General features: G+C 37.1%; 1 protein-coding gene across 2 annotated transcripts in view; it reads left to right on the top strand.

Annotated features, from left to right (window-relative positions):
- The window catches only part of HLCS (holocarboxylase synthetase), a 126,659-nt gene that overhangs the window by 106,317 nt on the left and 3,387 nt on the right, over window positions 1–16,955 (top strand). For both annotated transcript variants that reach the window (XM_075518477.1, XM_075518478.1), the window contains exons 7-9: window positions 9,166–9,233; window positions 10,233–10,393; window positions 13,462–13,576. In XM_075518477.1, the coding sequence (XP_075374592.1) occupies window positions 9,166–9,233; window positions 10,233–10,393; window positions 13,462–13,576 (344 nt within the window). The remainder of the gene's footprint in view (window positions 1–9,165; window positions 9,234–10,232; window positions 10,394–13,461; window positions 13,577–16,955) is intronic.

Below are 16,955 nucleotides of genomic sequence, written 5' to 3'. Positions count from 1 at the left end.
GCCTGGTTGTGGTACCATGGGTAGATACATTTCAAAGTTTAAGTAATTCAAAACTTTAGCATTTCCATATATGTGAAGCAACTTATATGTTTGACTAGGCTGAAAATGCCTCCAAAAAGTGTTAAGTGTTTCAAAGGAAAAATGACATTGTTTCAGACAAATTAATTCTTCCTTCTCTTAGAGAATAGTGGCTTTTCTGAATCTGTATTTTCTATGAAAAATTATGTATATGGAAAACATATGATCAGGTCTAGTAATGCCTTTTAAAAAATAATATTCTAAACTTTACTTGCTAAACAAAGTATTTCCAATTATAACTAAAATTTTAGAGCTACATTGCCATTTTCTAAGAATTTCTTTAAAAACTGGCTCTTACTGGAACACTTTCTCTTTAAACAAAAAAATACCTTTTTTCCCAGGTTCACATTAAATTTTTCCTTTTGCATTAATCTCTTACATTATACTTAAGAAATTTCTAGATGCTACACATGTAGGTTTTTCAATAGGGAAGGAGAAAAAAACTGAAATTTTGTCTGTGAGAGTTTTGCAGTTAAATTCTGGGCTTATTGACATAGAAGGAATACAGTGCTTTTGATTGCTTTTGCATAGCAAAAACATGTTAGTAATACTTTTTTCAAAGATTTTTGTATTTCACAGTGCTTAATGAAAAAAAAGACACACAAGTAAAATAATTGTGCTTTACCTGCCAGTTTATGAAGCCATAGTTGTTTTATAATAGTTGTAACACCTGGGCAAAATTATGAAGATTTGATTTAATGTCAAGTAACGTGTCAAATTACCATCTTCATGACAATGCTTATAACATACATTGTACAGTGTACCCCATATCACGCAAATAAGAATATGAACAAGCGTCTAGAACTTACAGAAAGTTCTGTGTGTATTTTTAAATTACATGGCGAGAGAGTCTCAAATTTTAAAATTGAGACTGAGATGCTCTTGGCCTAGGAAAACAGTGGTAATGAAGAAATTTGCATGAAATTTTAGTTAATTGTTTTTCACGTTAAAAATATTTTTCAGAAAGAATGTTAAACTAACCAACAGGTCCCCCAAAGGTAAAATCTAATCTGTAGAAGACAAGAAATGTCAAACAGTGTAAAAATATGCTACCTCTTGTTTTAGTGTAGGAAAAATATTGAGTGTACCTTTAGAAAGAGGAGAAAAAATTATTTTTGAGTTAGCATTGGATTAGGAAGACTAGAAATTTGCTACATCCTTAGGTTTAGAGCAACAACCACATTACCATTATCATAAACCACCAAGGGCCTAAGTTTGGAGCACAATATATGTTGCAGGCATAAAATAAAAGAAACAAAGCAAATCACAGAGGAAAATTCCAAGGCTATTCTCTTAACTATAAATTACTTATGTGATTTAAGTATGATTGGTTTTGATGAAACTTTCAATAGTAAAAGGATAAAGGAAAAATTACGAATCTAAGGAAAACAAGTGTTGCTAATTTTTTAGGTCTTCTACAGTTACTTAGCAAGGAATGGATAGTTTTTTGTTGAAATGCTTTAATTTTTCCCAGTTTGCAATGGAAACCTCTGTGAAGGATCTGGGGAGGGCAGCTAGTTTCTGCTCACATAGAATTCTTTTTCTTGCTCACTTTAATTTACGCAATATGTCCAGTGTCTTTTGTTCTACATTAACCCTAACTGTTTGAGTGGCTACTTGGGAATAACTTCATCACTTCTCTGGTGGAACGTGGCAACTATTTAACACCCTATATGATTTAAGACAGGAAATGAAGTGCTGTCTTAGTAAATTGCAGAGAAATTTTCATAAGGAAATGTAATTACCCAGACTAGAAATTGGCCAGAATATCAAGTTAAAATCGCTGTGTATGCAAAATGTTCCTGGTTTGCTATTTTATCTGAGAGGTGACTTTAAGTAATATTGTATGAATTCAGAATCACGATGGATTACTTTTGAGATCCTAATACTTGCGATGTCTCACACTATAAGTTAGTGAATCCAATGCTGATTTAAAATAGATTTGCCACCTTACTGAAATGCTGTTGTTTCTTGCCATACTGTATGGGGTTAATTTAAGGGTTCCTTCTCAGACAGTGACCAAACTTGTACACTGTTATCTAATGAAGTGTGATGAAATTACTGTTAAAAGTGACATCACTACAGGCTGCATTGATCTGTATGTTTTAAATTTTTTATAGCATCCGTACTATGCTTTACTTTGGACAAGAGTAGTAAGATCTGTTTTTGATCAATATGTTTATAACTTTTTATTCCACTCTGAAGATTCTATTCTTAACATGTTATGATAAATATGTTTCACTGCATTCCAGCAACTATTCTGTTTCTTAAATCTTGGCACTGGAGTTCATCTTTTTTAATGAAATCTGTTTCATTTCCATTTGTCTTATGTTAACTCTTCAGTATGCTTCAGGTAGCTTTTTCAAATAAAGAAAGGTCACAAATTGAAAAGATTACTTATTATAGGAAAAAAAATTAAATAAATTGTTTAAAACAGTAGAAGTTTTTGCTTTTCAAATTAAAAATTAAAACAACTTAAACTCCTAAACTCTCCTCACATCTCACTTGGAAACTCCCTCCTTTACTGTAACTTTGTGGTCTTGATGATATTCACAGAGAAGCTGATTTACTGAATAAAGAAGTTCTTTAAGTTTTCAGTTTTGGAACATTACCAGTGTGTCTGAACCCAGGTTTCAAATTTTACTGGCATTTTGTTGGCAAACCAATTTTTTGGAGTCCTTTCTTATTTGGGTATGTTTCCTGACACCTTTGGCTGTATGGTACTGTGTTTTAAAATTCTCTTTTTCTTTTTTTAAGAGGAAAAGCCTATAAACATATACAAAGGACTAATTATAAAATATCTGGTATAAAAATAGAGAGACAAGAAAATTACCAGCTGAAAAATGCAGTGAGCAGAAAAAATGAGCATTTAGTGGTAGAGTTTTACTCTGCCTGTTCAGCAGGCCTGATTCTCAAACCAATTCCACAAGCAAAGCATGCACTATTCTGAGGCCATAATACGGTAATTTAAATCAAGCATAAGTACATGGGTGGTAAGAAAGAGGTGGTTTAGTCTTCCCTTCTATCCACTGGCTGCTTTTACTGTTGCTTCCCTTTTGCCAACAGCAGTGTTCATTTATGGTGAGCCAGATTAGAGCATTGATACAGCTGAAAAATAACTCGCATGACTTTGTCCTACTTAGTCTTCCTATATATTGCAGTTTTGTTGACATTATATTGTTATTAGCACACTGCTGTCAAAGACTAACTAGCCAGCCAAAGTATATATAAGTTGCTAACCCATGTCATTCATAGTACCAGTAGATTATTCCTTGCTGAAATGTCATGACTAGTATAGGACAATCTTCTTTTTGTAGTATTTATTGAAGTAATGTACAAGAAACTAGCAGTCCAAGGTTCCAGTACTTTTTTAGTTTTCCACAAGTCTGGGACATTGTAATCCCTTAACACTTTTTCTCACTGATGTAGGACTTTAATGTATCTAAGGAGTTCAAAGAGAATTTGACACTAAATGGTCCTTTCTGTACTAACATTGCTATAGGGAAACCCACTATAAAGTGAAAGAAGCTATGAATTTCTGCAATAGAACAGAAGAGCGCATTCATGTAATAGTGTATTCTGGCACATATTTTGCCTGCTGGATATAGGCAAAGTTATAACAGTGCAGAGCGGTAAGATTCCTATCATTTAAATAAGCCTCAGTAGGATTAACAGTTTAGGTGTTCTTCTACCTGTCTCAGCTGTGGAGTCAATCTTTTGGGAGCCTGCATATGGCACCTGGTCGTGTATAAAATACTGCATGGAAAGTGGAAGATGGATAAAATTAAATATTTAGGCTAGTAAGAAAGTGTGAAAATTACTTTAATCTGGGATCCTACTTGAGATAGGGGATTCCAGTGAACAGCCTTTGGGCTAAATTGCTAATTTAGTAATTAGTAGCTAATGAGTAGTTTCTGACAGATTTCAACCAAATGTAAAGGACAGCTAGAAACACCAGAGATACCAAGTTTCTGTACATTTCCTGGAGTCAAAGAATCATTCCGATTGGAAGAGATCCCTGAAGGTCTCTAGTCCAACCTTACTCTTTTAAGCAGAGTCAACAATGAATTCAGACCAGCTTGCTCAAAGTTTTTTCCAGTCAGATCTTGAAAATCTCCAAGGACGGAAATACCCCACAGCCTCTCTGGGCATCCTATTCCAATGCTTAGTTATCCTCATAGTTCGATGGTATTCACAGACTTGATTAATGTGCATGCCATTTCCTGCTACAGGTCATTGGTAAAGATACTAAGATACTAAATAGGATAGGTCTCAGGATAAACCCCTGAGGAACTGCAGTTGTATCCAGCCTACAGGTAGAGTACAAACCATTACTTTTCAGTCCCAGAATCCACACACTTTTTGCTCATCTGGTACTGCATCCATCTAGACCACGACAGCTAAAGTTGGACACAAGGGTGCTGTGAAAGACCATCTTGAAGATGGTTGCAACATTTGCCCTTCTCCATTCATCTGGGACTTCCCCTGATCTCCATGACCACAATGATAGAAAACAGCCTTGATGTGCCATCAGCCAGCTCTCTCAGCACTCTCAGATGCATCCCATCTGCTCTCATGAACTTGTCTGAGTCAAGATTTCTCAAGAGATTTATGAGATCAATCCTTTTCTACTGTTGGTATTTCCTCTTCTTCTTGAATCCTGTCTGTATGTGTAAAGGCCTGGGAGACCTTGTTGGTGAAGACCGGGGCAAAGAATGCATTGAGTAACTCAGCCTTATGTGTGTCTGCTGTGCTTTTGCCTTGGCCAGCTGCGAGCCCACATTTTCCTTGTTTATTCTTATCATGTAGCAGTAGAAGTTCCTGTTGCCATGTTTCTTGCCAATCTCTACTATAGTTGCGCTTCAGCTTTCGTAACATTATCCTTGCTTGTCTGGACAATGTTTCTGCATTTCACCTCTGCAGCATTTCTCCTTGCTTCCATCTCTTTTATATGTTCTTTTTACAGTCATGAATTCCTTTTTTAGCCAAACCAGACTCCTTGTTTATCTACTTATTTTCCTCAATATTGCGATGGACTGTTATTTTGTCTGTGGGAGGTTGTCTTTAAAGACCAGGTCTGTTGAGCTCCCTTGCCCTTCAGAGCTGCCTCTCATAAGATCCCATCTCTCAGGTCCCTGAATAGACTGAATTCTGCTCTCATGAAATTCAGGGTTTATACTCTGTTACTTGCCTTTCCTCATTCCTCTCAGGATCCTGAACAGCATTGGTTCATGGTTGCTACAGCCAAAGCTGCCACAGAGTACCACCTCCCCAGTCAGCTCTCCCTTGTTTGTCGCAGATTGAGTCAGTCATCAGTTGATCATCTGATATTTGTGTTAAGAGCTTGTCCCTAGCATCCCCCACAAGTCAGCTGGATTGCTTGTATCCCACTTTGTTTGCCATTTAGCAGATATCGGGAGATGGGAGTCTCCCATAGGAATCGGAATCTGATCTGCGGATGTCCTCAAGTTGCTCAAAAAGACTTTTTCCACTTCCTCCTTCTGATTAGGTGGTCTGTAACAGATTCCCACAGAGATGTCATTCTTGGTGGCTTCTCCTCTGATTGTGGCCCACCAGCTCTCAGTCAGTCTACTGCCTGTTTTACAGAAGACCTCCATATCTTTGAGCTCCTTCAGGTGTTCATGGTCTCATGAAAACAGGCTTCTAGGTAGGAGAGAGAGGCCCAGATCAGTGCTGCCACCAAGGAGTCTGCAGTGTGGACTTGAGAGCTACCTATTCTGCTTGGCCAGCATGCCCTCTGGCAGGCCATTCAGCCCACAGAGCTTGGAATCAGACACAGTTGAGAGCTATGAAAAGGAGTTGGAGGACAATGGAGGAGAGTTTAGGAAAAATATTAGTAGGCACACTGCTCATTTTTAAATTGGACATAATGGACAGAAACGGTGGATATAAAGTAGTAAAGCAAGTGTTCAGAGCACCTCTTTGTCCAAAATAATACAAGAAACTGGTCAGAAGGCATGTTCCTTTCCATTTGACTAAAAATGGAAAGGCTTTTTTAATGTTGCTTTTACAATACTCTGTAATAGCAAACAAGCTATTTGAAAGTGAGATTTTCGGACAAGGAACTTGAAGTGAAGGGAGAAATCTGTTCATAACTTACCCTCTTGTGCCCAGGTATTTTAACATCTGGAATGTAATGCTGCCTGTTGTAATACCTCTGCAATACTGTAACACAGCAGGATGCATTAATGAGAGTTTCAACCTTAAACCCACAACATCAATGAAATTTATAGTTGTCAGGCCGTTAACATTATTCAAACATAGTTTTTGTGGTTTCAATTCACATTTTACTTTCATGTAGGAAGAAAAGTCATTGTGTTGACTAGCCATGAAGACAGACTTGAAATTTCTGTAAAACAATTAAGTATTCTTTATTACTCTTGACAGCATTCACAGTATGCATTACAGGCCGGGGGGAGGATATTTGTATAAAAAATTATGCTAGAATCTCTCTCTTAATATTTCAGCTGGTTTAATATTCTTGAATACTAAAAGTGCCTTGCTCACGTTTTGGAAAATACCACAAAAATGTTCAAAGCAGAAAAGAAAAGTTTACACAAAATTCTGGTATCATCTTCTATGGTCATATAGGTGCCATCTGATATTCTTCTTGATGGGTAAATTTGTCTTCAGACGTTTCATGTTTCCCTACTCTTGTATCTCAGTGTGGTCTTTTGACTTAATATGTAGAGCAAGTTAGTTAAAGAGCACAAAAAAGAACAGAGAATTTCTTGAAGGCAAAAATTTCAGGGGGAAAATGTGGTGAGCACTGTGATTAAGTCGCTCTGCAGAAAAATGAAATCGTTAAATCTGCAACTGATTAAGTTGAAAGAAAAGAAGGGAAGTCAATATGTAAAAAAGTGCACGTACGGTTACTCTTTCTGGTAAGGAAAATCCAAGTTGTTTCTCTCAGAAAAAAACTAACAAGCACACACAATTTACAAAGCTCTGAAGTTTGGGGGGGTGGTTGTATGGAGTTTTTTATTACCATAAACTTCATGGTAATTCCAGCACAATCTCAGGAAGTAGTAAAAATAAATCTATCTGTCTCTTGCTGTATCAGTCTGGGTATTAACAACTTCCCCATGTTGTGTCTGTTAAAGAATTTCTTCATGGCCCTTAAAAGTACAAACTCAGTGTCTGCATTTAATATGTTGTTACCTGCTGCCAAGCCTCTAATAGCTACATTCATACGTTCTGTTAATCATATCTCTTTGTTCTAGAAGCCTGTGTTTTGGATTCATAATTAACTTTTTTCCCTGCTCTGATTATTTTCCTCCCGTTGTGGCTCTGATTATTTTCCTCCCGCCATGGCAGCACATGACTTTTTTTTTTCCTATTTAAAAACAAGTATGTAAATGGAGAAGTAACAGAAATCAGTGTGTTTCGACAAAGCCTGTAATCTCTTCCTAACTGTGCTTCCAAATCTAAATTAGATTTTCATGTTGCAAAACCATGAACTTGGTGTTGTAACTGAAATCATGCTGTTCCCAGAAGACAGGGCTGAAGCCTCATGGGCGTAAAGAGCTACAGAGGATTTTCCCCTAGGTCCCAGCATAAGAAGAGGTGTATTTTTAATGTTAAAGGTTGGTGATAGCTGGGTGACCCTGCTCTCAGTGTGTAATCCATAGGGTCCAAAGGAAAGAATTATTGAGCTGTATTTCATGTGAACTGGAAGGAAACTGGCAAAGAGATCTTCCGGCTATTGCTCTTTGACAACATCTCACTGATTCAGGAGTAATGTGGGAAAACATTGTGGAGCCTGTTACGGCTTCTGTCAGTTTGAGTTCAAGTATTTCTAATTAGTGAAGGCATTTGTGGTCCAGACTTTGCTTGGGCCCTCCAATAACCTCCCATTTCATCATGATGAAAGTAAGTCAGCCATTTGAAAGATATTCTGAAACCTTGGGGATCCTACTTGCATTTTGCTACTGATACAGCCCCAAGAGTTTTTCAACTTGCGAAGCAGAAGGGATGGATAGTTCCTTAGCTTGTTGCCTGCCTAAAGACGTGCATCTGCAAGCGGTGGGGGCTTGCAGCTGGTATCTGCTGCCCAGTGATACTAGCTTGATTGCAGAACTTGAAACACCTTTCATACATATCTGAAATTCAGAGGAAATCATTTTGAATAGTACTCTCTGCTGATTTGGACTGCACTTATCTCCAAGACAAGATCGCTTTTATATGAATGAACAACGTGATATTTGTGCCTATATTAGAAGTAGGTTGGTAGGCTATAAATCACTTTCTGGGTTTACCTTGCTGGCAACATCTTGAATATCTGTTTTATCTGTTAAATAACTCTTCCTGAAAATGTGAAATGGAGGAGGATCATAGTACAGTTCAGATCTGTTTTAAAGTGGCTTGAATGAAGTTCTCACAGTTGGGTTTTTTTCTTCTTTTTTTCAAGTCTAGCATTGACTCATTTGGTGGTGTTAAAGTGCACTTTCTACTTATCCCCAGAGGAAAGTTAGTATTCTTTTAAGTGAAACTATTTTAAAAGCAGAACACAAGCCTAAAATAAGCCAGTGTTCTCTAGAGTTCTCAGAAGGTGTAGATTTATTTACTGTAGTTAAATCATAATTAGTTCTCAAGGGATAGTGTATCTTTTAAACTGCTTTATTGCCACCATATTGGTTTTCTAAATAATCAGAAACTGCTGCTCTTATATTCTGTAGTATGAGCAAAAATTTGCTGTAAGTAGAAACAAATGTCTAGAATTGCTAGTTGTCACTTACTGAAGATAGCGACGCGCAAAAAATAAGCACTTCAAGAAATCGTGAAGAAATACAAAACGTATGTTATCAGAAGGCACCTTAAATGAACTATGGCTATAATTTTTTCCAGCGTAATAGATATAGTGATGTTTTACATGATCATTTTTCAGTTAATCTTTTTTTAATATTCTAATGCTTTTTGGTCAAGAATAAATGTTAACTGAAAACTGATAAATGGTAGTGCAATGTTAACGTAAAATATTACCTGATATTTAAGCCTAGATTTTCATGAATGTAGCTTAGTGTTCCAGCTGATAAGCATGGAGGTTTTTTTTTTCCTAATTGGCAGGTTAATGTTCGAGTTGCCTGAGGAGATGGGTTTAATAGCAATTACTGTGCGACAAACACAAGGGAAAGGTGAGTAAGTTTCCTTCTAGTGCTAATAAATGTGTATTAAACATAGGAAACAGGACGTTTTAATGTCACCTAGCTGCCTTAAAGATATGTTATGAGTATTTTTGATAATGTAATCTATAGAATAATCATGCGCTCTCCTCCTCCTGCTTGAACTGTGGATTCAAATTCAAAACCTAAGTTAACAGAGACCAAAGTAAACATTTTCAGGATGTTTGGTGGCTTTTGCAGAAATGATTTAGTGGTCTTCTGGTTTCTGCCAAAAGTCTCCTCAGTCATGGAAACTGCCATCACTACATTTAGTGTAATACAAGTCAGACTTCCAAATCAGAACTCCTTTTTGGCTTAACTGGAACAAGACTGGGTCTTGACTTGCTCTGAGATAGAGGTTTCTTGAGTCTGCAGGACCTTCCTGAACTGTCATGTGGGCTTTCACAATCTTTTGCAGATAAATGTAAGCAAGTTCTGTCTCTTTCCCAGGAAGGAACTAGCACTGATTAAAAGCCTTGTTCATTTTATTAGAAGAACACAGTGCCCAGCCTAATAAGCTCTTCTGAGCACAGATCTACATGAAGATGGTTACCTGGCTTTCAGTACAGATCTAGCTTGTGTCCAGTTGATTCACAATGTGGATGGATTTCTAGATGCACACAGAGCATCTTCACAAATACTTCTTCACTTAAACAAAGAAAGATTTTTTGAAATGTGTATGTTACCAGATACCAGGAAAATTCTGGAAGCAATTAATTTAGGACATTCTAGGCAATTGAGTAGCAGCATGCACATTAAACAACCTGCTGGTTTTTTTAAAGAAAAAGCTTTGCACTTTAACCATTTTTCCCTCAAAATTAGTTTGGAAACTCCATTACAGGACTTACGGTAGATTCTTGGACGGATAATATTGAATCTTTCTCTTTCGTAGTTGTCTACATTAACAAAGTGATCTTTTTTAGAAATATTTTTTTCTTGAGTTGAAGTTAACTTTTTTCTCTCCCTCGCCAGGTCGTGGTGGAAATGTTTGGCTCAGTCCCGTGGGCTGTGCACTATCCACTTTACATGTTGCCATTCCTCTACATTCCAACCTGGGCCAGAGAATTCCTTTTATTCAGCACCTGGTGTCCTTGGCAGTGGTAGAGTCAGTTAGATCAATACCAGGATATGAGGTATGTCATTCTAATTTATCTCAAAATTCCTGTTTCCATTTTCATTAAATTCAGATTTTAACTATGTCTTCTATGCGTTGAATGACTGAATGCATAATACAGTTCTTCAGCACTAATATAGTGGTAAACTTAGCCTTCATACATGCTTGATTATTTATATGTTTTAAGAAATCTAGTATACATATGATGAATACTGTCTTTTATTGAGCTGATTAAGTATACTACACTCATTTCACTCATAATCTTATGAAACTTAAGACTCAGTCTTCAGCAGTAAAGAAAACGTCAATTTTGTTTGTCTAACAATTGAGTTAATTTGTTTTGATTTTGAAGAAGTTGGGGAAGAGGGAAGAGGGAAAAATGAATAAAACTGACAAATCCTTTTCTGCTTTTTTTTGTTGATGCTGTTTCAGTGGTCACTTTATCCCTTTTAAAGGATTTTTCCAACCCTTGTTTAAGGTTGAAAACTGATTTCTAAAGTAAGAACTTAGGAGTATTGCTCTCAAGAGGGAATCAAGTGTCCTGTCATCAGTATTAAAATGAAGAACCAGTCTTCTTCATCACCTCATATATCTTCTTTTTAATGTTACCATTTCCTAATATTTGCTAACTATAAAACTTTGGTATTTTACAGAAGTAGTTAACTAAAGCATATGTTTCCTATATTACAGAAAATCAATGACTTATACACATTTACACATGAACTTTATTATAGTGGCACCCAGTAGCTTTGCTGTAGTTTAGGGTCTGTCAGCCTTTCTATTAAAACCTTCTAGCTTCAGTGCTTCATAACTTGACTATAAAAACAAAATGCTTCAGGCTAAAATTTGCAATATAAAATATTTGGCTAGAGTGAATAATTTCACCATTTAAAATAGAAGGGACAAGAGTTAGTTTTATAAAATATGACTCTGACTGGGGAAGGAGTTAATTTATGAATGGAGGTGGTTTTGCTTCTGTATGCCTACCCTGGTATACTGTGGCATTTTTTATTTTATTCCATTCAAGAGGAAAAAGGTGACTGAAGTACTAAATATTAATATAAAAATAGTGTGTATCAATAATACATGTACTATACATAGCTTGCTATGACCAAGACAGAGCTACTGAATGTCTGTAACAGTAGGTCCACCCTAGACAATGGGTGAAAACAATGTTAAGGGTCTGGACTCAAATACATTAAAGCAAGGGAATTCAAAGATTTATTGGAAACGCAATGCTTAAATTTCCCCTTTAGACTTAGGTAACGCAAGGCTTGTCTTTGTCAAATGAACATTCATGCCATGCAAACTGCAGTAGCTGCAAACAATGAGCTAATCTGTAGATGAGGTTTCATTCTCTCCTCCAAATTTCCATACCTCTGTGGCCGTATGTCAGAGTCTTAATAATACTTTAACACACTGTAATGTCCTTCGCTATGCTCAAAGTGCAATTCAGGATTTCCGTTCAAAAATCTGAAATACCTGTGTCTCAGTTTATCAGCCAGTCATCATTTTTAGGATTGCCACGAATGTTGACTATGCTAAACAGGCAGTGACTGAGGCCTTTGTTCTGGGTCCTCATAGAGAAAATCTGACCGCTCAATTGGAAGTTTTGCTGTCAGATGTTAGTGCTGCAAATGCAAATGGGCCTTATATCAAGAGACTGCTTTGCTTTCCCATTCTGAGAACAGCAGACATCTCTCTAGTAAGTGAAGGTAAGAACGTGCTCCGTTTCCAGCATATTTTGTGATGCCCGCCATTTCTTTGACACACGGATACTTGTGCAGTACTTGTAACTCCATTTTGTGGCAAAGTCTCTGCTGTGTAGTTTACGTCATGAGAATACCCAGTTGACTTGGTTGTTCTTCATGCTTGCTGTCAATTCAGTTGCAGAGCTGGTGTCTGGTGTCTTACAGGTGTATGTTCTCCTTAAGTAAGGTCTACTGAATAGCTCTTCGGAAGATCTCTTAACACTGATAATACTGTTTAACTGGGTTACTTCACATGTCTCAAGAGTCTTCTATAAATCCTTTCCCACTGCAAAGAGTCAAGTTGTTTTCCATAATGAATATGAATTGCTGATACTCTCTCTTAGAATGCTTTGATAGCAAAATCAGGTAGTATTTCCTGTCAATGTACGTGTAATGGACTCCTTTCTGGCCTTTAAATCTGTCAGGAAAGTAGACATGGACCCAGGTGCAGTTTTCACACATCCTGTAAAGGGATTTCATAATCTACAATAGGAGGGAATGCGACTCTTGTAGTCCTGGAGCACCTCCCATAATTTGCCTCTGGGGATACAGTCATATGCAGTTTTTCAAACTACAGGAAGCACATTTGCTTTCTTTTTGTGTTTAAGTAGCCAGTGCAAAGTTCAGTTCAGTTCTGTGGTTTCAACAAAAACTTCTCTATTGCGCTGGAACAGTGTCACACAGCACAGTTTGTGTTTCCAGCTCCACGGTGTTGCTTGAGCGTAGCTGCCGAAAGCGTGAATATATTTAGGACATTAATGAAGTATTTACATAGTTGTGAACTGGAATTTCTCCTGTCTGCTGAATTTCCCTTCTGAAATTGAAGATGGCATTGTCTCCTTGTCTGGTTTCTGCAAGGATCCTCAAATACAGTGTTGATGTTATTGTGGGCTTACCCTGATAGTTTATCAGCAGTAAGCCACAGCGGCTGCCACAGTTTGCATCTTCCTTGAATAGGTCTTTTAAATCTTTTAATAGGCATTCATGAATGAAGGAAATGAATCCTATAAAACCTCACAAATTTGAGACTGAAAATCTCTATTATCTTTAGTCCCCTTTGGTCACTCTAAACCTTTATTATCTGCCATATTTTTTTTTTTCCTCTGACAGCCACCAACCTCCTTAGTAAACCATGTAACCATGTTACTATGACTTTTTCAGTAACTTTTGTGGAGCACTTTAATACGTTCTCATTATGAAGAGCAGTTGATGGTATCACATTCGGTGTGGCAAAGAGGTACAGAAAATACATAATATGGAGTGATGAATGAGCCATGTTCTTATAATCAAAATTGAAGCACAAAGTGTTTCTAAATGTATGTTTTTATTTCTTTAGGATATTGATCTGCGGGTAAAATGGCCAAATGATATTTACTACAGCGATCTTATGAAGCTTGGTGGAGTTCTGGTAAACTCTACACTTATTGAAACAACATTTCATATACTTATTGGTAAATGTCTATTTTCAAGCTTTTTTATACTGTTTTTTTCTAAAGAAATTTGTTGTTTATGTCTATATGAGTTCAAATGATAAGGACAAGAACAAATAATGACATCAGGCATAAGGAAATAAAGCACAATAGTAAATCAAAAGGAAACACAAAAAGTAAATATTTTTATTCTTCTTAATAATTCCAAATAATTCCATATGCTTGACAAGGAAAACATAAATGCAAGCATCTGGGCTGGTGTAGTGGAGTTCAAAGAAAGAGCATTACAGGAGAGAGGGAAAATGTCCTCCTTGATCTATTGCAAAACTAGTAGAATATACTGAAAAATTTATCCATTTTTTTCTATTTTCATTTTTTTGCAACATGACAAGTAGTTAAATAAATAACATGCCTTTTAAATCGGGAGAAAAAGAGCTATGTACACATAGTAATGTTTTAATTTCTCCTTTCGTCCTTTTAAAATTTATTCATAACTTGTTTCTGTTGATACCTTTCTAGAAACTGGAATATTGCTAGTGAAGCAGCAGTGAAGTAATGATTTGATTAGTTAATCACTTTCGTTAGTTCTCTCAAAAAGTAAAACTTGCAACATAGTTGGGAAGGCTGGATGGGGGAGCAAGGAGTGACGATCTGTTTGTTTATTGTGAAGATGAACAGTCTACCTGGAAGGCTGGTTCCAAGAAGGTAGCATGGCCAATCTCAAAAAGAGTGTACGTGTATTTTCCAGCAAGTCCCAGTGCTGTAACAGGAGAAGACAAGACATTTAGTTGCACAAAATAAGTATTGAGATGTTTCTGTTGTTTCAAGTCTGGTCATTCTGCTATTTGGTAAGGAAAATTTTTCCCCTAACCAGCAGCAGCACAGATCTGTCAGGCATGCTTAGAAACCAGCCAGCAGAGCTCTAGGTTCTGGTTCCAAAAATAATTATCTGTGCTATGTCTAAAAAATTAAATTAAAGTTCCCTAGCAAGTCTGAAAGGTTAGAGAAGATGATGAAAATATTTGGTTTATATTTGAATGTAGCACAGTAGATAAGTAAAGTATCATGCAAAGAGAGTGTGGGCATGATATCATTTCTGTCAAGGTGCTGTAAATTCTAAGGCACAAACAAGCAAAACAGTTGAAGTAGTCATCGCCTCCTCCTGTGAAACATGCCCAGCCATTACATTTTCTGTTCAATTGTTATATCCTCATTTTGTAAATAATCTACATGTACAGAATGGAAGTTGCACCAAGACACTTAAAAGAGTCTCTCTGTGCCCCATCAACCATTTACTGCTTCCATATGTTTTTCCAGAGCCTGTTCTGGTTAACAGAAGAAAAGCAAAAATGGCTCCAAAAATAGTTCATCTTATCAAATATCTCTTTGCACATTACATATTAGTTTTGGACCTTGTGTTTCTTATCCTAAACACCAAAACATTCAAATTCAAGTGGAAACTTTCTGTATGTATTCTCTCTGATGTCCCTAGGAGTCATCTTGGTGGTGATAGGTCTGAGGTATATACAAAGATGTACATTTTCATCAACTTACTTTCATCTGGAGTCTTCTAAGATTGCAAGTTACTTGCCACGTAGATCCAAGGATCTTTTCCATCATTTCAGTGATGTGTGTCACTGAGAGTAGTAGGGGTGACTCATGACATCTAACTTCTTGTATTAGTAGTAGCAATGAGATCAAACTTCTGCAACAGGACAGGTAAGCCAGATGCATCATGCCCTTTCTACAGTCATGGAAATTCCTTTTCTAGACCTCACTATTTACATGACACTCATGAAGAGTATTCCATATATGAGGGAAATGGTCAAAAGCAAAGATCATCTACATGGCTTCACTACTCTGAGAAGTACCTCAGAAGAATAAGGCAAGAGACAAACTTGCCTTTTCACGTGTGCTCAGGCCTCACAGATGACAGTTCATGTTCATACTCTTAAACATGTTTTTTAAAGCCTTTTTTTTAAGAACTTAATTATTGCAAGACTTTTGGAAGAAGAGTTCTGCAGAAGAATATACTTCATTAATGTAAGGACCAGACTCACAACAGATATAGGTAGCCAAACACAACTGGAATGCAAGGGACAGTTGACATGCTTGACCTGCAAAAGCTCTGCCTGCCTCTATGTGCAGCTAAGGCATGCCTGACCAGTGCACAGATGCTGAAGGCAGGGCTGGCCCTGGAACTGGAAGATGTATTAGCCACATCAGCACACTGCAAGGTCAGTGCTAAATGTTTATTTTTCACTCATCTCACACAGGCAATGCAGAGATGCCCTAAGAGTCCTGAGCACCTAATATTTTTCAAATTAGCTGGCTATGTTTTTGCCAGCACATTTATCCCCAGGTGCTTCTGCCTCAGCTGAGCTCGTCATCTCAGTATGTCTCTCGTGTTCGTTTCAAATTTTGGATTGCTAAGTAGTGATCTCCATACATACACGTCTGAGTGCCCGGAGTCTGCAGATGGACTCCAAGGCCCTGTTGTACCAATCACAGTATAATGGCCACAGACACTCTCGCTTCACTTGTACTGTATTTGAGTGTAACCAGCTGAGTTGGGATTTGCTGGCATGGCACATTATATTTTCCAGTTCATTTTCCTTTGTCTCTTTCTGATAATACATTTCTCGGCATTTCCAATGGATTTCCGATAGGATCTATGTATTGGTACTGGTATCACTGTGGCTTTCTTTGCATGTGTTCTCTGACTAGTTAAAAGTCAAAAACTCCTTTTCACTGAAGAGATCCTTCTCCTCATAGTTAATACGAATTACTTCCATATATGAATAGTCTTATTAATAGCAAATTTACAAAACAGTGCATCTGGACCTTCTTGCAGATGGAGGTGTATCATGTCTAAACCTGATTGACCGACTGGGATTTTATCCCAAATGTCTGAGGAAAGAAAAATCCAAATTATTAGGAGAAAAAAATAAACAGGTAATACAATATATTTCTTTACATCCCTTGAAGCCTGTTTCAGCAGGCTGCAAAAAAGGCCCCAAGAGCCATATTTAAATAAGAAAGGCGTTCTGCCAACGTTATTCTAGCTGGAGAAATCTCAGCAAGAGACTTGAGGCTTCTAAAGGATATGCTGTGGTAAGATAGATTAAGCAAACTGGAGTCTTACATGGCAAACTTAAATCTTCTGGGCTTTTCAGAGCAAGCCAAACAAGGCTTACCAGCTGAGTAAAAAGGCTTAATTTTCAGAAAATGTGATCAGCTAACTGTAGTAAACAGAAAGGTCTCTTAATTAAATTTTAGACTGAAGGATAAAACTCCATCTTAGAGTATGATCAATGATTTACTGTCAATTAACTAATGACCTGTCAGCTTCCAGGGAGTAAAAGAATTTCTCACTTTGATGTTATTGTAGCCAACGTGC

Source organism: Mycteria americana, chromosome 1, assembly GCF_035582795.1.
Source record: "Mycteria americana isolate JAX WOST 10 ecotype Jacksonville Zoo and Gardens chromosome 1, USCA_MyAme_1.0, whole genome shotgun sequence".
In the NCBI taxonomy this organism is placed as follows: Eukaryota; Metazoa; Chordata; class Aves; order Ciconiiformes; family Ciconiidae; genus Mycteria; species Mycteria americana.
Note: the sequence above shows the minus strand (reverse complement) of the source record. Positions and strands in the feature narration are given on the sequence as shown.